This window comes from Diadema setosum, chromosome 16, assembly GCF_964275005.1.
Source record: "Diadema setosum chromosome 16, eeDiaSeto1, whole genome shotgun sequence".
Taxonomy (NCBI): domain Eukaryota; kingdom Metazoa; phylum Echinodermata; class Echinoidea; order Diadematoida; family Diadematidae; genus Diadema; species Diadema setosum.
Genome location: NC_092700.1, coordinates 21,727,373 through 21,747,832, shown reverse-complemented (window position 1 = coordinate 21,747,832; position 20,460 = coordinate 21,727,373). Strand labels below are relative to the sequence as shown.

Genomic DNA, 20,460 nt, shown 5'->3' with positions numbered 1-20,460 from the left:
AGATAAGTATAATTCACGCAATGTAAGTCATTTTCGGCTGTATCCAAAGTGAATTTAACTGCCATCTAAAAGCAATAGCAATCGTTTTGTCTAAGTTTGCCGTTTATTTCATATCCCACAAATATAATAATAACATTAAATACACATAATACACATAACGACACGACAATGAAATGGAAATCAAACAAACTTTCAACATCATATCATCTGAATGCTGAAGGGAATAAGATGGAATAATTTTCGGAAAGGATGAAATAGCTTCTTCTTTTTTAATGAGTCTTTTATTTCTAATGTCCATTGCAGACACGGAGGATCCCATCTTTTCTCAGTGCCCTCCTAACATCGTGATAATTTTATCGGACACTCACCCCGTCAACGTCACTTGGACTGAGCCCACATCGTCGGACAATGTCGGTGTCACGGCCAGCCCCCAAGACGCGTATCCCTATGACCTCTTCGACGTTGGCGTGACCCCAGTGACGTACACGGCCACTGACGGTGCGGGAAACACCGCGCGATGCCAATTCAACGTGTCTATTGTCGGTGAGTTTAAAGAAATTTCGCGGGGCCCGTAGTACAGGTTCTTAGTGTATTGTCATCTTTTCATCTATATCAAAACTTATGTATTCTTTACATTCTATATCATATGTCATAGTTTGGTTTCATTTCAGGCGATGAAATGACTGGGTGGCATCTTTGCTCTCAGCATAAAAAGAAAGCCTGTCTGTGGCAGGCATTGTTGCTTATTTTTGTTGTTTATATCATTTGATTATTTCATTCATTAATACTATGATACCTCTGTCTGTGAATTATGCGTATTTGTAATATCATGCATCACTCTTCAAGGATACATTTGTGATGCAGCAATCATTTCCTAGAATTGGCTCGTTTATGTCCAGTCGTCTTTTTTTTTGGTTGTTTTAGGGGGAGTCGTTTCTGTTTCTTATTTGAATTACTAAATACATGCGAACTGGCATTGATGTATTATTTCACTAAGCTTACTATTTAGTATTTCAATCAAACATAAACAACACAGCAGAGACCGACATTTAAGCCATTTTGTCTGCTAACGGTAATATTTTCAGACCAAGCTTTTTTTTTTTTTTTTTTTTTTTTGAATTGGGCACCGTAATCATATGGTAATCCTAGGAATATCAACCATGTTTGTGCGCACAACATCAACCCTTTCTGTGCCAATAAGTCATAATGTGCACAAATTTTGCACATAATCCTATGAAGAGGCAATAGAGGATTACAAAAATGAGTGTCTCTTACTGGCTATCTACGCAGATTTTCTCTATCGTTCTCCTTTGATTCACAGATATTACTCCGCCGACTGTGACGGGCTGCCCGCCCAGCATGACAGCAAACCTACCTGCGGACTCGAACACGACACAGCTATCCTGGACAGAACCGACTGCCACGGACGTCAGCGGGAATGTGACGGTGTCGACGTCGCATGCCAGCGGCTCGTACTTCGGGCTCGGTGTGACGTCGGTGATGTACGTTTTCACCGACAGCAGCGGGAATCCGTCAACCTGTTCGTTTGAGGTCACAATTAGAGGTAAGTGTAGAAGTAGTAGTAGTAATAGTAGTAGTAGTAATAGTAGTAGTAGTAGTAGTAGTAGTAGTAGTAGTAGTAGTAGTAGTAGTAGTATAGTAGTAGTAGTGGTGGTGGTAGTAGTAGCAGTAGTAGTGGTGGTAGTAGTATAGTAGCAGTGGTGGTGGTAGTAGTAGTAGTAGTAGTATTAGTGGTGGTGGTGGTGGTGGTGGCAGTAGTAGTAGTAGTAGGGAGAGGGGGAAGGATATTCGATGTTGTTTTTAGGTAAGTTCTAGCAAGTTAAGGCTGACAACCATGCGTAGTGCACCTTCGTAGTAGTGTTTATATCGAACCCTTGACGTTTCTTTCTGGATTGATTTTACCTGATTAGAACTCTATTCACATGATTGTTGCAATTATCTTCAAAACTCCTCTCAGGCAATTTCTATTTTGCATGACATGTATCTTATTTCGTGAGCTCCTCTCACTTGATTTAGGTGCAAAATGGGCATACCACGTCTGTGAACAGGGTTAGCAATCTTGAAAAAAAACACACACACACACACACCAGATTTAACGTACTAATTTGCTACTGCTGGGTTGTGTTGGCCTTTTCAGATAAAATTCCACCTGTGGCAACGTATTGTCCGGAGAGTTTCACGTTCGAGACGAATCAGCCCTCTGGTGGCGCCCTCGTGAATTGGACGGAACCGATCTTTTACGACAACTCGGGGTCGTTTGAGATTCTGGCCACGACTACTTCACCGGCCCAGCTCGCTCAGGGCCCAAATTTCATCTTCTATCTGGCCCGGGATGGCTCCGGTAACCTCGGTTCCTGTTCCTTCACCATCACGGTAGCAGGTAAATTGACCAGCTCTTGCTTCTCGACAAACAATGTTGTAAATTTGTGCATATCACCAGAATGCATACAAGTCATTCAAAATTTAAATGTATAAACTGGATTCGTCCTTGGCGTATGTCAACCTGATTAAGATGTTAAGAAATCGTTTAAGATATAAATCTTCTGACTGCTATGTCGTCTTCAAAAGTTTTTATAGTATGAATGACTAAATAAAGCATTTTATCTCAAGTAGGATATGATACTTATTGAGTATTAATGAAACAACGTAAAAGCCGGGAGTAAATCGAAGGAATTATGTTTTTAGTACCACACCCAATTGTGTGAATGTGAAAATAATATTGAATAGGGAAATGGATTAATATTACATAGCGCTTGATACAGAAGTTTCGAAGCGCTTTACAAACGAGGTGCAAATGATTGCAAATAAGAACTTGATAATACTGTGATATGCATTACTAGCATTTTCCATAATTATATTCATCCAAATACAACTCTAAAATTTTTGAGAATGTTAGACCAAATTCTAAGCAAGTAAGTGCTCCTAAAAACTTTCTGCCCCACGACTTTCTGCTGTCATTGTAATTTGGATCAATATCTAACGTGTTATAGCGTAAGGCACATTGTACTTGACCTATGGGGACTCTTCCGAATACCGAAAGATAAAGTTTTAGATGCCGATCAGCAAAAACCATGGCTGGAAGTTAAGCCATTAATATCTCCATCATTACCAGATCTTATCGCGCCAACGATCACCAACTGTCCGAATGACATCACCACGATCACGGATGCGGGCCAGCCTACTGCCGTGGTCACCTGGACCGAACCCATCATAATGGACAACGGCGGAACACCCACTATCAGCATCAGCAAGGCCTCCGGAAGTGAATTCGGCGTCGGGGTCACGGAGGTCATATACACCGTCACGGATTCGGCTAGTCTTACCGACAGGTGTTCCTTTAATGTCACTGTCACAGGTACGAATTTAACATACTTTTATTTTCTGCTCTCCTAATGTCCAGAAAATACCTCGCCTCGGAAAAAAGATCAATCTTTAGCACTAGCTTGTTACTAGGAAATGTTGTTAGATTTAACATTTCCGTACCTGATTTATCAAGAAAAACTGAACTGTATAAAAAAGAGCTTAAATGCTTTATGATTCGTTTTCATGCAATTCCATCATTAGAACAATGATGACAAACTTGTGGCAAGTAAACGACTTAATCACTTGTGAATCTTGAAGCAACCGAACTGAAACAACAACAACAAAAAAATAATATATATATATATATATATATATATATATATATATATATAATGATATACAACAACCATTCATAATTCCTTCAATCTGAAAGCTTACTGGCAGTGAAAATACCGAGCCAGTAGAATTTCAGAGTTAGGGGTCCGTCTTCATGTACCATTCTTCCGGTCTACCTTTGTTAACCTGCAATCAAAAGATCAAAGCCCTTAGGAGTGTATCCAGGACCACATGCTTTCTGCTTTCATAATTGAAAAGAATCATAATGTTTATGATCAAATCAGTCTGCTCGTTAGATGACTTGTGATTATGATTTAAAGTTTAAGAAATTATAAATGAGTTTCTTACATATTTCATACATGTAGATGTTAAGATCATTTTATCATGCAGTATATGAGGACTTGGTGAATAGTTGTCCATGACTTCAACAAGTGACAGAATCTCCATACCTCATTGCATATCAAATTTAATGACGTCACAATCATCAACCGCTTCTTACGTCACAGATGAGGAGATGCCAGTTTTCTCGAGTTGCCCGTCCGTCCTGAACGTGTCCCTCCCAGCGGACGCCAGCGTGGTGAACGCCTCGCGGGCCCTCACGGCGACGGACAACAGCGGGTCGGCCACCCTGACGTCCACGCTGGTCAGCCTCGTTTCGCCCAGTATCATGACGGTGACTTACACCGCTGTGGACCCGTCTGGGAACGAGGCGCAGTGCACTGTAACTCTTCGCGTTATCGGTAAGCTGCGGCCACATTAAGAAGGACAATAACAGCAATAACAACAGCAATTTCCAGTCGAATTGCCCAAAGCAAAATGATCATACTGAATCGGTCAAAATAACATCACAATCGCATGTTGTCATTTTCATGACGTGTGCAGAGTCCAACAATAGACTATGCAATTCAGTAATTCCCAAAGGAAATTCTGCTTCCTTTATAGTCAAACATCCGCGAAGATTGAGCAAACAAAAATATATTTTGTTCACGAAAATGCCCGCCTTTAGTGTTAGAACGCAATCTTAACTGGATGTTTTAATCAAAACCCTGAGGATTCATGGACATAATGAGGCTATTAAGGCTTTCAAAACTGGTCACATGCTACATTTCACAAGTACATGTAAAACATATTTCTTGGTGATTTTGGATTGTTAATTGCTTTGTAAATTCCATCGTTTTGGGCTTGGGAATGTACATAATAAACACGTCTTTTTTTTCATTGTATTTTTTTCGTGTGCTTCATTTGCCTTTTCTCGTTCGCTTTCTATACAGATGAAACTCCACCTGTTATAGACAACTGTCCGTCGGACGTGTCCACACCGACCAACTCTGGAGTAATGTTCGCGACGATCAGCTGGGATGCCGTCAACGTCACGGACAATGTAGGGATCGTTAGTATTGAGTCAAGCGCGGAGAGTGGGACCAACTTTATGGTGGGCGAAACCAGGGTGACCGTCGTCGCCACCGACACGTCAGGCAACGAAGCGACCTGCGAATTCAACATCACGGTCATAGGTATGCACGCTGCAGTTTCTTAATCAACGAGGCCCGCGCATCATGAAGGTTCTACAGTGGCAGATTATGATTATTGTCTAAATGGCATAGACATTTTATATTTTAGTGAGCGTCCAGAAAAAAAAATAATCTGTTCTTTCATAGAAATCATTCAATCCCAGCAACATTTTCTGTCAAAACGTGAGTTTGTGCAATGTCCTTAAGATTACACTGGTGACTGGTGTGCTTAGATGCACTTTAAAACCCGTGCTTTTGTGATTTTGGAAAGCCCGCAGGGCGATACTATTTTAAGAATGACCCTTAAAATTACGCTTCTGATTCATCCAGTCAAAAGCACGATGAATATAATGATAGAAAGAATGAAAGATGAGCCGAGTTAGTACGTGTCGATATCGCAGAAGAAAATAAGTTTCCGGCAGTATCAAAATTGTGATATGATTCCTTCTCAAAGTCCCAACAAAGGCGATATTATTTGCTTTGTTTCTCTCCTATAACAGTATTGTTTTCCGTCTTTAGTAATACATGACAGTTGCAAAAATTGAAACATCTTTCTCTAAATCTGATGTGCAGATACTGAGCCTCCCAGGTTCATTGATTGTCCCAGTGACATCACTCGCACTCTAGCGGTCGGGGCGTCGCGAAGGAGAGTCACGTGGTCTACACCAATCGTGATCGATAACACGATATCGATCATGATGACAAGCAACGTGTCGTCTGGAAGTCTTTTTGCTGCTGGTGATACCGTGGTGGCTTATACGGCGACTGATCAGTCCAACAATGAAGCTATGTGTTACTTTACCGTCACAATTATCGGTGAGTAATTGTTTCAATTCCCTAATGACAGAATGATGCCATCTTGATTGCATTAATCACCATCAGTATATTACTGCCATCTATAAACAACTATTAATACGCGCAACATTAGCGGTACACACTGCGTATATTCTTAGCGAATTTGTTCTATAATGGTACTTTGTAATAGATTTTTAAAAAGAAAATCAAAAGTTTAGACGAATTTGAGACGAAGAGTACCAAAGAGCTCACCCACGAGGAACACAAAAACAGAGAAATCGCACATTAAGAGATAGTCGTGTGTCATTGGTGCCCTCAAAGCTATTAGTGGTTGATTACTATGCTATATTTTATGCATAGTAATTATAATCTTCCTTGGAAGGAAATGATTCTGAGGACAGTCAAGACGGCGGACTGGTGATAAGGTCGAATGACTCCCTTGAAAACTAAAAATCTGAAGTCTTATGAAACAAATCAAAACGTTTTAGGCAACATGTCAAATTGTGTACCCACAACGCATGTATTTCACACGTTTGCATCAGACTCGGAGAGCCCAGAGTTCTCCAACTGCAGCACGGAGACCATCGTGCAGGCGACCAACGCCAACTCGGCCGTGGCGACGGTGATTTGGTCGGAGCCGACCGCCTCGGACAACACCGGCACTGCTGTGGTCACGTCCAACTACTCCCCCGGTGCCAACTTCTCCCTGGGTAATACCACGGTGGAGTACATTGCCACCGACCAGTCTGGCAACATCAACACCTGTTCCTTCCTAGTGACTATCACAGGTAAAGAAAGAAGTTGTGGATAGGGGAATTTGGTTTTCGGTGTGACGTATTGACCTTGCCGGGAAGCAAATGCATGTACACTAATTGTTCCTCTGTAGGGACGAACTAGTGTACCCTTGATAGGAACCTGCATAGCACACTTTAATGTGTCTGTGTGCATAAGACGTCATGAAGAGATGTACAAATTTCATCGTTACAGATGCGTTACTAATGGAGTTGTCTTATTTGATATTGGCGAACATGTCGGGAAGCACAATCATTCATTTCTTATTACTTTCATCTATCGACAGTGATTTTGATTTGGTATCTATGGCCATGATGGGGATGCGATTTTGTATCTAACAGAAGTTAAATTAACATCGACGAGAAGGTTGATTTGGAATTGATGGCATATCTGGGACTGACACCAAACTACTTGTCTCAATTACTATTATAGTAAAGCACTCGACAAAATAGATTGTTGTTGATATTACATTATCCTTTGTATTGCCCTGCCGTTTTTTTGTTTTTTTTTTCTGTGTGATTCACAAAACAATGATGAAGTGTAGAAACATGTTTATCAGTTTCCCGAGACCAGAAAGTTATATTCTAGTTCGTTCCATGGATGAAAACAAATAAGTGATACGTTTTTACTATGATACAGACAGATATAGGTAGATAAACAGATAGTAAGATACGTAGATAGAGAGAGAGATAGATAGATCGATAGATAGAAAGATAGATTGATAGATAGATAGACACATAGATAGGTGGATAGAAAGATACATAGAGAGACAGATTGATAGATACCTGGATAGAAGATAGATACTGTAGATAGATGGCTAGTTAGATAGATAAATAGATAGGTGAATAGATAGATAGATAGATTGACAGAAAGATGGATATAGTGTATATCTAGACATTACGGTTTCATCACTATCATTTGTTTTGTTCCACGCAGATGAAGAGGCGCCCAGAATCCTGGACTGTCCCATGTTGATCCTCAGCTCGCAGGACGCCGGAAAGATCTATGCCACCGTGACATGGGCCTTCGATGTCGTGGACAACGTCGAAGTGATCTCGGACACATCTCTGCCTGCGAATGGTAGCCAGTTCGACCTGGGCTCCACGCCCGTCGTGTACTCTGCAAGGGATGCGGCGGGCAACGAGCAAGAGTGCCGCTTCGACGTAGTGGTGCAAGGTAGGATATTACTATTATACAGAGACCTACTCGAAAGGAACCAAAGTATGTTCAATCAAGTACAACCATGAACTCGTTCACCTTCTCTCCTATCCATATCAAGAAATGTCAGATCAGTTTTGCCATCTGATACCAGGGTCGACTAGATTCCTTTCATGACACATCGACAGGGAACAAAGCGCCCCCAACCCAACTTTGCATTCCATCTACAATGGCACACTTTCAGAATTAAACAAGTTCACGGTTACTAAAGTATGATGAATATGACGAGGCGTCGTTGTTACTCAGATGTTAACACCACGTGTATTCAATCGTTAATACCCCGGTTTGAGTCCTTCAAGAGCAATGGTAGTGCTGCTCGAATAAGCGCCTGATCCTTTAGCATTGTCAGGACGGAGGGGTAATACGTGGAGCAGTCGATCTCGTCTTTGTGTTTCAACCTGATAAGGGAGGTATCCCCGCTCCACCATTCTGAGCCTGATCACTTGGTAGTTCTTTGGATCTCATTGTACGAGCCTAACTAAGTTCTTTCTGTCCCTCCCCAACCCATGCTCTTCAGACACAACAGCACCGATCATTAGAAACTGCCCCGGGGTCGTAACCGCCACAGCGTTAATCGGCAGAAACTTCTCTACCGTGTTCTGGACCGCGCCGACAGCCTCTGACCCCAGTGGACCTGTGACAGGTACCAACACCGCGAACCCTCTGGACACCTTCTTCATTGGATCCACAACAGTCGTCTACACGTTCACCGACACGTTCGGCAATACGGCCAACTGCTCCTTCCAAGCTAATGTTATCGGTGAGTAAGGTCTATGGAATGCATTGTTTGGTGATGGTATGCCAACCACCTCAACACCAAGCAAAACGCAGTCAATACAGTGATTTTCGCTTGCAGACCTCCAAAATCATCCATCGACAGGGTTTGGAATAGTAGGACTAACGGATGAGGTTTTCAGTTCTGAGACATATTCGAGGGACTTATCATTGAAACAACCCCTTCAAAACAATCTTTCCAAACGTTCAGTATATTTTCGTCATAGATGTATGGGTAAGTTGAAGAATTTGAGTGTAGGACATGCCTTCTACTTGGCTCTTTCATGGGAACCATTTTCCAACATGCATCCGGAATGCCAACAAGCACACAGCAAAAGCGAGCCATGTCTTTGCGTCTCACGCGCACAGTGTGTACTCTAAGCTTGCCCTAATTTGATTGTACACGGTTTCTGTCTTTATTTTCCATATGTTTACACCCGTCTGGCGTGTTCACCCACTGGGGAAAAATCCAGTTACAGGTCATCCAAAAAGAATGAACACTCATCGAAAAGCATAATGTTCAGATTTTTTTCTTTGGTTTTGTTTTTGATCGTGTTTATCCGATCATTGACGGATATTTAACAAGAGGTTAAACCAAAGACATATTTTTTTTTTCAATTGTTATCTGAGCCACCCGAGGGCGCTATGTCTTTTTCCTAGACGTGTCGTGTTTGTGTTGTATGCGTATGTGTGCGGAAAAGAAATCCGAGCTATTTGAACGAAATGTACAATAGAAAGAATAAATGACTAAATTAATGATTGTTTTCTTGATTGATAACTGAAGGACATTCGTAACATCGATATTTCTAATTCGTGCAGACAACCAGGATCCGGTCATTACCGATTGTCCAGAGAACATCGACACGGTACCCGATCCTGGAAGCATCACCGCCAACATCTCATGGACGGAGCCGACGATTACGGACAACTCCAACGAGGTCTTCGTCGATCAGAACGAGTACCCGAACACTCTTTTCGGCCTGGGCACGGTCACCGTGGTGTACATGGCCAGGGACGCGACGGGAAACATGGCCATGTGTTCGTTCACCGTGACGGTCACAGGTGACTTGGCTGTGGTTATAGGATGAGAGGGAAAAGAGACATTTACATGTACTTTCACGACAAACATAATGATAAGTCCTTGGTGTGCTTTGAGTATCGATTGGCACAGAAAACCCTGTAGCGTTGTACACAGAGTCCAAAGTTCCTAACGCAACACAGAAAGGGCTTTTGATACTGCTATGTTTTTATCTACCCAGGGTGGCCTCTTCAGTGTTGGCACTACCCTATTCCCTCATTTGTGTACACCTATTATTTTAGGGGACCGATTTTTACACCTGGTTAAGGGATATTGCAGGTGAATCACCTTAAATTTCCAAAGATCTATGCACATGACAGCACTCGAACTCGGGACTTCTTGGTTCAGAGTTCAGATTCTATATCCACAATACCATGCTGTCTCCGCACTGTATTTATTTTGTTGCCTTTCTACATGGGTTTTGTGTTTGTATGGGAGTGGGCATTATGTCATAGTGGACGAGACTCTTTACTTTTAATCGAAGGTCCCGAGTTCGAATCCCATCAAGTGCCCACATGCCTGTAAAGGATGTTTTCACACACAACGTCTCTCTCGGCCAAGATGCGTAAATGGGTACCTGACAACGCAGGAGTGATAGTGATGACAGGGACCTTCTGATGGCAGCATTGAAAAAATTATCTTGCAGCAGGAAAACCATTTTGTACAAAAAGAGGTTTATATAAAAACAAAAGGCTCATAAAGAGTAAAAAGGTCTGTCAAGAGGTTAAATGCCAAAATTGTGGTTACTCAGCAAAGGATCTAAACTGATCATCATTCACTTAATGATTAGTATCAAAAGAGCTTTGTATGATCGTGAACTCGAAGATAGACCTTGATGATCATGATAGTCTCTCATGAATGAATTTGCTGCAACCTTTCGCTACACCCGCTAATTCTAGTGATACTCCCATAAACATAACTGTCATTCAGGATGACACACTACAAAACATAGTAGCATCAAAATCAAGTCAAACACTAGGAACCTGATGATTATCCAACAGTATAACCGTAATAGCGTTGCGAATGATATCATTGATAATGCTTCAATTTATTCCTTTTCTGGTTATGACTAGATTCTGTGCCTCCGGTTCTGAGTGGTTGCCCTGGTAATATCACCACGCCCACCGACCCTGGTAATGGAACCGCCGTCGTGACGTGGACGGAGCCGCAAGCCACGGACAACACCATCGAACCGACGGTCACCTCCACCGAGCCGTCCGGGGCATACTTTGGCATCGGTGAGACGGTGGTTACCTACACGGCCACTGATACCGTTCAGCTGAGTGACTCGTGTTCATTCACGGTCACAGTGATAGGTGAGTAGACTCACCCACACACACACGCACCACACACACACACACACACACACAAACTTATTATGTAATCATGAGATATTATACGTTATATCAATTATACAACTATATTAAACAAACGTAAATTATGAATGCCAATCTATGTAAGAGTAAAATGTATTCTGTGACGAGGCACATTGCACCAAGTACTTGTTGTTGAAGTCAAATAGTTGTTTGTGTTGTTGTTCTTTTTTTGTAGAGGGTATGACAACCCGTGTCCGTCATAACCATGACTGCCTTTTGCAGTACATCTTTAGTTGTTTTTTTTTTTATCAACCTCCATGCCCCGTAAGAAAACCACGTAATGAATATTTACTCTCCCTCACTCTCCCTTCAGACAATGAAGCACCAATTCTGCCGTGCCCTGACACCTACCAGTTGGTGGGCATTTCCATGTCGGAGGCGAACGTTTCCTGGACCGTTCCCATGGCAACGGACAATAGCGGAATGGTGGGACTGAGTTCCAACATCAGCCCCGGTACCGTGCTCTCCATCGGTGAATACGTCGTGGTGTACACAGCGACGGATCCGTCTGGCAATATGGTCACCTGCAATTTTACTCTCTTCGTAAACGGTCAGTTTCCACCTTGTCACTCTTCCACCTTGACAGAATATTTAGAATTCTCTTCGCTCTTGTTTTCTGTTTAGAAGATTAAATATCATAAGTGGTAAACGTCAGGGGTATTCACATGTCTGCCTTGCCCCATGATATGTGAATGTTAGCAAACGAAGTATCTATGTGTATAACAAACATAGACACAACTAAACACACTCAGGATATTCTAAAGGTCACTATCTGAATGCCTTTAATTGTGTTATTACTTCTTGAGGTAAGACAGTGCCCTTTGAAAAACTTAGGATAAGCAATCACATGCAAGGTAAAGTAATACACACAAGTAACACCATACAGGTTTATAATAAATCAGTACATCAGTACAGAGTAAAGCAGAGTAAAATGGTATATACTTCCGTAAGATCGTAACTAGTACGTCAGAGCAGTGTTAAACATGATGATATGTAATGCGAAAAAAAAAAAAAAAAAAAAAACATTGATCAATTTTATTCCGCAGACACGATTGCGCCGACGTTCTCCAACTGCAACACGACCATCGTCAGGGACACCGATACCGGGCTGGCATTCGCCGTCGTGACCTGGAACGTGGTTGCCACGGATAACTTCGGGACGCCCACCGTCCAGTCCTCGTTTGAGTCCGGCTCCGACTTTGGCATTGGTACCACAGTGGTCACTTTCGATGCCACAGACACCCAGGGCAACACGGCGACTTGTTCCATCAACATCACCGTCATCGGTATATTATACCAAACCGCCAAGTTCCTTTGCCCCTCTCCCTTCCCATGGCACCTTTCGATAAACAACCAACTCAGAATACATGTAATTGATTCCCTGACTTAAAAGAAATATATTCTTTCCGCCTCTTGATACGGTACAGTAATAATGCAGGCAGGTACCTCAGCTGGCTTCTGCTATTACGTAACACTTCTCTCCTCCATTTTGTCAAACTTTGCGAATACGTAAAAAAAAGAGTCTTCGCTCTGTAATGATAAGTGCAATATCGCCATAAATTCACCTTAAAAAAAAATGTTCCTTATCTACGTTTTCCAGATGTTGAAAACCCAACTTTCAGTGACTGCCCAATGAACATCACGACGAGTACGGACCTAAATTCCCCGCTAGCCGTAGTCAATTGGACAGAGGCGGTGGCCGCCGACAACTCCGGCATGGTCAGTCAGATGGTGGACGTCCCCAGCGGCAGCTCTTTCCCCATCGGCCTCGCGGAGGTCACCTACACGGCGACAGACGGGAGCGGAAACTCGGCAGTCTGCACTTTCTTCGTCGCTGTCACCGGTGAGTGGCGGTTTGTCCTCGATTTGGACCAGCCATGACCTTGATCTTTTTACAAACATGTTAAGCACATGAAGTGATTGAACCCCTCGCCATCGGTTTTCTGAAATGCAGAAATGGCACGTTCTTATGTGGAAAGATATGGACATATACTGTACACCATCTAAAGACGGTTTGCCACTTTTTCCGTGTGATACAATAATGAGTTGCATATAAAATAATGAAGTATTACAAATAATAATAAAAAAATAATTTGTTGCCCATTGCTTGACTGGAAATAGATGCAATAGACCCCACAATAAGCAATGAACAATTGAACAAAAGTAGTCTTTCGTGACATTATAATCATTTATAAATGGACGAAAAAATGAATGTAAGAGCCCTTTGAGGAAAAAGAATTATGCATTGAATTCAAACTAAATATTTCTGCACTTCACTCGTAATTTCATTTCTTGCAATTCTAAACAAGTGTGTGTTCAATACATCATTTCGCGCGACATTCCACACATAAGACAGGCTAAGTTTGTTGGAATGTCCAAGTTTGAAAGCCGGCCAAATGTAAATGTCTTTAGGACAAGATGTTTTGGTCACAACATTTTCCTTGACATTCATGTCAAATGAGTACGTGGGAAGAAGAATAATTATAATTATCATTTGACATCTACTTAAACAGACGACCAGGCCCCAGTATTCACCAACTGCGACATCGGAAGCATCAACCAGACCACTTCGCCGGGGGCAGCCGTTGCCACGGTGACGTGGACCGTCCCGCAGGCTACTGACAACGTGGGCGCCCCCACCGTTACCTCGGAGTACAATCCTCTAGACACCTTCCCACCGGGGGAAACAACTGTGGTCTACACCGCCAGGGATTCGGCCGGGAATGAAGCCAATTGTTCCTTCGTCATCCGTATCACAGGTGTGTTTTGATATTTGGAAATTATTTTGATTTGACTTGATTGACTTCAGTATTACGTCACTTTTTTTTCTTTCTTTTAGTTTATTTGTTTTATTTGTTTTATTTGATTTCTAGTATATAAATATGTTACAACAATCATGAAATATGAAAAGCGAAGATCAGCATACCAACAACGTCTTAATGTAGGACGTCTCGCATGCGCCATAACGTTTACTTGCACTGCAGAAGAGCGGGAGAGAGAAATTTAAGCACAAGCTCATTCGCTGGCATAAAAGAAATTTCTCGCGGATGTTTCCCGTTTGATTCCCTCATGAATCGGGCGATCTCCAAAGTGACTAGTGTGAAAGGGGCATGAATCATAATAAATGTTGTTTTTCCTGTTCATAATCACTCAGACCAAGAACCGCCATCCTTCTCCAACTTGCCGACGTCACAGACTGTTGTGCTGCCCTCAACCGACGACTGCATATCGGTCAGCTGGACCGAGCCCACCATCACGGACAACGTCGCACTCAATTTTACGTCATCGACCTATGAATCCGGCGCCAGCTTCTGCTATGGCAACACTACAGTGCGTTACCTTGCCGAGGACATTTACGGGAACTGGGCTACTCATGAATTTACGGTCGAAGTGCAGGGTAGGCACTGTCATGAAGATTGTTTCTGTGTGGATGTCTGCGTGTGTATCAATTATGTGTATGCGTATGTGCCTATGTGCGTGTGTGTGTGTGTGTGTGTTTGTTTGTGTGTGTGCGTGTGTGTGTGTGCGTGTGGTTGTGCGTATGCATGTGGTTGTGCGTATGCATACCGTATGTGTTTTTTAATAGTCAGACCCAGTGGCATTGTACACGCAAGAGATTCGTGAAATCGTACTTAGATATGAAACTATCGTCGCGGAGGTGGTGTAATGAATTTGTTGTGAGGTCAACTTACGAAGTTTTTTCTTGTCACCTAAATCAAGAATCTTAAGCATGTTCATGTTGTTGATTTCAGGTGTCAAATTAGAACATCATCATTATAACATTACCATAAATTAAGCAAATGGATTTCGTGTGAGAAAGGAAATGCATTAATCACAGTATGCAAATCAATTTTGTTGTACGTGGTCGATATCTCATCATAGACAGTACCATTGTAAGTAGTTTCAACAGGTTTTGGATAAGAAAGATAGCATCTACTGAGAAATAGAAATGATCTTGAAATCAAGGTTAACTTTAGGCAAGCGATGATCAGTAAAATAAATAAATAAATAAATGAATAAATAAATAAATAAAAGATATGGAAACAGTGCTTTATATATGGCACTGGATGGAAATATTCAAGAGCTCCCCCGCGGGTGCAAATGTCTTTTTATATACCCTCATTTTTCTACGCCTCCCGTGACATTCAGACGTGACTCCGCCGGTCTTCGCGGGTTGCCCTACGGCTCCCATCATGCTACTCACCTCTACCTACACCCCGGGAGTGGATGCCGTGTTCACCCCGCCCAACGCCACCGATAACGTGGGTACACGGCCCATCACGTCTACCCACGGCCCCTCCGATAGCTTCCCCATCGGTACCACTACAGTGACGTACACCGTCAAAGACTTTGCCGGTCTGACGTCATCTTGCACATTTGACGTAATTGTCAATGGTATGATGTTGCACTCTTTACGTTTCAAACTTCCAGTTAGTATGTCTTTGAACTTGGGGAGGCAATATGCAGACTTTAATGTTTTCATAATTACGTATTCCTGGCGTTAGAGTGGAACTGTTTTGTAATAAAACATTCAGGTCGCTTGAATAAACATGTCGCATAATTAATCTCTTTCTTTGTATTCTTAATCGTCACATTTTTTTGATGAAAGTTCACAATATCACCGATCAGGGGCTACTAACACACACATACATGCGGAAATTTATGAAGATTTTGGTAAAATTGAACTGTGAAGTATTGACTACGAAGTTGTTATATGACACTTGTCAGAAAGCCAGAGTTTTATTAAAGACGAATGGCATAAACTTTCGATTGAAGATACTCCATCATCATACGAAACCATAGAATTTACAATGATACTGACTGCATTTAGTGTTGCTAAGAATTTGATTTCAGTTGTATTCAATCATCGTTATTAATGATATTCTTAAATATCAACGTTGTCATTCTGAAAACTTCCTTTAACATTGTTTAAGATGACGAAAGACCAACAGTGGACTTGTGCCCAGGGAATCAGACCCGAGAGTTTAACAGCAATGGTCAACCAGTTATCGTGGTCAACTGGACGGAGCCTGTCTTCACCGACAACTCCGGCAATGTTTCCGTCACGGCCACCAGCAGTAACCCGGGAAATTTTGCTCTCGGCTCCCACACTATAAGATACCAGGCAGTAGATCCCTCTGGGAATAGCGCCCTCTGTGAATTCACGTTGGCTGTTCAGGGTGAGCGTGCTTTCAGTTCGTTGTTGTTTTCACTTAATATATTTTTGCTGTTGTTTTACATTAAATCTGTAATCGGTAGTGAGCAGAAAGCTGAGCAATGCACATGTGTAGTTCAGTATTAAAACTCTTGCTTTGCACGCAGTTCATACGTTGAGGAGTAATTTTTTTTTTAATAAGTGCATGTTCCGTTCTGTATGTTGTAAAACTATGTCGTACATGTACCACATTTTAAGAACATTGGTAACACCATAGACCATAGGGGAATGTTCTGTATTGTTGCTTTCACTAGTCTTTCAGTTGCATTTGATTTAAACACCAGCGCAGTGAGATGACTAAATATAGCGATAAGTATAATGATATCACAAAGTGAAAAACTAAACTCGTCTTTGCAACTGATTGACAATATTTTCCCTACATCGACGTTTAAATAAACTCGTGTTTATTTGTATGATTTAGCTCACTCGAGTCAAAGGTTCAAGTGAGTTAATCTGATCATTCCATATTCTGCTGCCTTCAAATGACTAGGTTGTTAGCAATGTCATTATATGGAGTATGTGCCTTCGATAGTTTTGTTTCTAAGTCCCACAATTGATGACATTATTTCACCTTTTAGAATGATTCATAGAAAACTTTTCAAGCATTAGCGCAAAAGTAATCAAAATATCGTGAGCATCCAGTGAATTTTTCAAAACAGGGGTTTTGAGGTACATCCCTCAACTTGTCTCGTCTTATCTTTCATAATGATAAACGAGATTTTGTCCTGCTTAGAGACGGGAGAACGAAACGGGCAATGCAGATTAAGTTCCATATTTCAGTAGAGATTGATAAAATACTTGTTTCTCTTCACCGTGTAGACACCATCCCGCCAACCTTCAGCGGCTGCCCGCCTGTCATTAGCCGGGTACTCGCACAGGGACAGGCTGTGGCCACCGTGAGCTGGACCGCGCCGACCGCCACCGACAACGGCGTCCTAACTTCTGTCGTCGAATCCCAGGCCTCCCCGGTGGTCTTGCCCGTGGGGACGAGGGTGATCAGATACACGGCCACGGATTCGTCCGGTCTGACTTCATCCTGTTTATTCGTCATCGTGGTCATCGGTAGGACGATGCATTCAGTTTACATTTCTATTATGATTTTTCTTTAATCTTCCACATAAGTTTTAGAAATTTGTATAATGTTTACAGGATATGAAATGACCGCGTGTGTATGTATTCATATATTACTTGAATTTTTGTGTATGAAGTCCTCATGAATAATTATTGTAATAATCTTGTGCTTGAATTCACTCTTAACTCATTCATCGACGCGATGACGCAGATAACGAGGACCCCGTCCTGTCGAACTGTCCCGCCGACATCACGGCTGAAGTGGACGCCTCGAGCGCGACGGTGAACGTGTCGTGGACGGCGCCGAGCGCCAATGACAATACCGGCAATGTGGGACTCCAGACATCACACGCCCCATACAGTATCTTCTCCATCGGAACTACCAATGTGACGTACACGGCTACCGATGGCTCAGGGAACACCGATTCGTGCACCTTTTCTGTGATTGTCCTCGGTCAGTGTTATGCTGTTCATACGCTAATCACTATTTGAATATACCAAAAATTTCTGAAATTTAATGAGATTTTTACGACTTCTTCAATAAAATAATTATGTACAGGGAAACAACATATAACGAAAGTTCAATTGCAATGACTAGGGACAGACAACAAATAAAGAGAAATAAAAGAAATCATAATATAATTCACCTCATCGCTCACATTGGTCATATTGTGATGGAAATAAGTGCAGTGAATCAGAGGGAATGACATAAATCACACTTTGTGACATTAAGTCAAAGATCGCTTTCTACTTTGCACAATACACGTACATCGATATAATATTGGCCATCGTTTTGTATGCCCTGACTATTTTTTTTTTCTGTTGCTTTGTATCACACTTCATGTGCAGATAACATACCCCCTGTTCTCCAGTGTTCGCCTAATGAGTTCTTGACCACCGATCCCGGTCAAGCTATAGCGTCCAATATCAGCGCCGTGGTCACTGCGACAGACAACTCGGGCACGCCCCTTGTGTCATCCAACCTACCAGCCGATGAAGCCGGGGTCGGAGTCAGCCAAGTTACGGTGACTGCCCAAGACGGATCTGGCAACATGGTGTCGTGCAATTTTAACATCACTGTCACAGGTACAATTAGACAGCTCTCATCCTCATTTTCCCTCGGCTTTCTGTTATGTCTGTTACTTTATTGTTTTTATTTGTTCATTCATTTATTGTATTATTCGTTTGTTTGTTTGTTTGTTCATTTGTTTATATATTTTTTTGTTTGTTTGTTTACATATTTGTTTGTTTGTTTGTTTGTTTATTTATTTATATATCTATCCTGGTCCTTATCTTTCCCCACCATGCCGCATTAAATGATACCAGTCAACACTCCAGGAAAGAGCAACAACCTGTTGATTTTGCTTAACGGACTACATAATGATGCATTCACTGGTTAAAAGAGCCCGTCTTCCTCAAGACTGATATTCTAAAAATTTCCCCCGATTTGTGAAAGTTGGATTGTATCCCTCCTATCATCACGTTATCATCTATGAACGAGCTCATCTATTAGTATCTGAAGTGTTTGGAAGACTCATTCGCAGCACACGTTTCTTTTTCCTTCCCCGTCGCTACCAATCTTGTGAAGATGACGAGGCTCCAGCTTACCCTGGCTGTCCGTCTGACCTCTACCTCTACACCACCAACGTGGCCGCCTGGACGGTCCCGACGCCAGTTGACAACACCATGGTCATCGCCGCTTCGTCCGCCTCGCACGAGCCCGGCGTGTTCCCTCCTGGAACCACAGTGGTCAGCTACAACGCCACTGACCAGTACGGAAACGTGGGGTCTTGCGTCTTCAGCGTCACCGTCAATAGTAAGATGGACATTGTGAAGTGTTGTTTCAGCCACATTACATACATAATGCGCGTGACAGAGTAATGAGTCATGAATATCATGAGAGACAATGTCAATACAGTATATGAAATGAATATTCATCCTCCCCGGATATATTCGACACATTTTCTTTTTTTTTTTATAATATGAGCTAGGAACTAATCAAACAAGGAATGTGATTGAGATGCAAACTACATGTACATGTAAGCTAATCTATGCTATTGATAGAAGTAGTGATGGCAAAGAAGATTTGCAAAAAAAAAAATATAATAATAATGATAAGACAGAGATGCCGTGGTCTCCGAGTACATTGCTTTGGGCTACTGTGGTGTGGCGGTTCAGGACATGGACTCTTGACAAATAAGTCCCGGAATCAATCCCCAGCCGCTGCGTATATTACAGGTCAAGATGTCTTACCCACTATAGTGTACATGTATGTCCCTGTTGATGATACGCATATGAGTGGCGATCTGGCGTTGATGAGATAATGGTAATAGAAAGGCTTTCTGTGTGAGCGTTGATCGCACTGAATCGACAACCAGGAGTAAAAAACATTTCATCACTGCATACCTGATAAATGTTTTTGATTCCCTTCTTACCTATAAAGATACTGATAGCCCAATGGTCAGCAACTGTCCGTCGGACATCACGGTGAACTCCTCTCTGGTGAGCTTTGATGCAATGGTGGAGTGGACAGAGCCGACCGTTATGGACACTGACATGGTCAATTTGAACCAGTCTCATTCGCCTGGAGACACCTTCCCCATAGGCACAACAGAAGTGACTTACGTCTACGTCGACACCACGGGCAGATCTACAACCTGTGCCTTCAATGTCATTGTGCTGTGTAAGCCAACTCAGTCACTTAAAAAAAAAAGAACTCCAGATGCTTTTCAGACTTTTGCATTTCAACACCTGTAGATTGCTTATACTGGGTACAGAGTTGTAGAATATGTAATGATTGGAATAAGTAACATGAGTAATGAGAATAATATCGACATTTATAACAAATCGCGGTGAACAATCATGTAGTAGTTTCGCCATAGCAATGCAGGGATGAGTGTTCGTGGAAAGCAGAACAATAGAAGAAAGCATGCATGTAATCTACACAGGTGAAGTTGGTTAAACAAGTGG

The 20,460-nt window shown here is 42.1% G+C and overlaps 1 protein-coding gene across 1 annotated transcript in view; it reads left to right on the top strand.

Moving 5' to 3' along the window:
- Positions 1–20,460, top strand: part of LOC140239700 (uncharacterized) — a 124,149-nt gene that overhangs the window by 82,227 nt on the left and 21,462 nt on the right. Inside the window, exons 65-86 of the mRNA XM_072319524.1 lie at positions 304–543; positions 1,322–1,564; positions 2,159–2,401; positions 3,134–3,376; positions 4,167–4,400; positions 4,932–5,174; positions 5,745–5,987; positions 6,509–6,754; positions 7,695–7,934; positions 8,494–8,736; positions 9,570–9,812; positions 10,902–11,144; positions 11,518–11,754; positions 12,251–12,490; positions 12,805–13,047; positions 13,718–13,963; positions 14,359–14,601; positions 15,354–15,599; positions 17,702–17,944; positions 18,340–18,576; positions 19,079–19,306; positions 19,934–20,173. Of these exons, the coding sequence (XP_072175625.1) occupies positions 304–543; positions 1,322–1,564; positions 2,159–2,401; positions 3,134–3,376; positions 4,167–4,400; positions 4,932–5,174; positions 5,745–5,987; positions 6,509–6,754; positions 7,695–7,934; positions 8,494–8,736; positions 9,570–9,812; positions 10,902–11,144; positions 11,518–11,754; positions 12,251–12,490; positions 12,805–13,047; positions 13,718–13,963; positions 14,359–14,601; positions 15,354–15,599; positions 17,702–17,944; positions 18,340–18,576; positions 19,079–19,306; positions 19,934–20,173 (5,307 nt within the window). The remainder of the gene's footprint in view (positions 1–303; positions 544–1,321; positions 1,565–2,158; positions 2,402–3,133; positions 3,377–4,166; positions 4,401–4,931; positions 5,175–5,744; positions 5,988–6,508; positions 6,755–7,694; positions 7,935–8,493; positions 8,737–9,569; positions 9,813–10,901; positions 11,145–11,517; positions 11,755–12,250; positions 12,491–12,804; positions 13,048–13,717; positions 13,964–14,358; positions 14,602–15,353; positions 15,600–17,701; positions 17,945–18,339; positions 18,577–19,078; positions 19,307–19,933; positions 20,174–20,460) is intronic.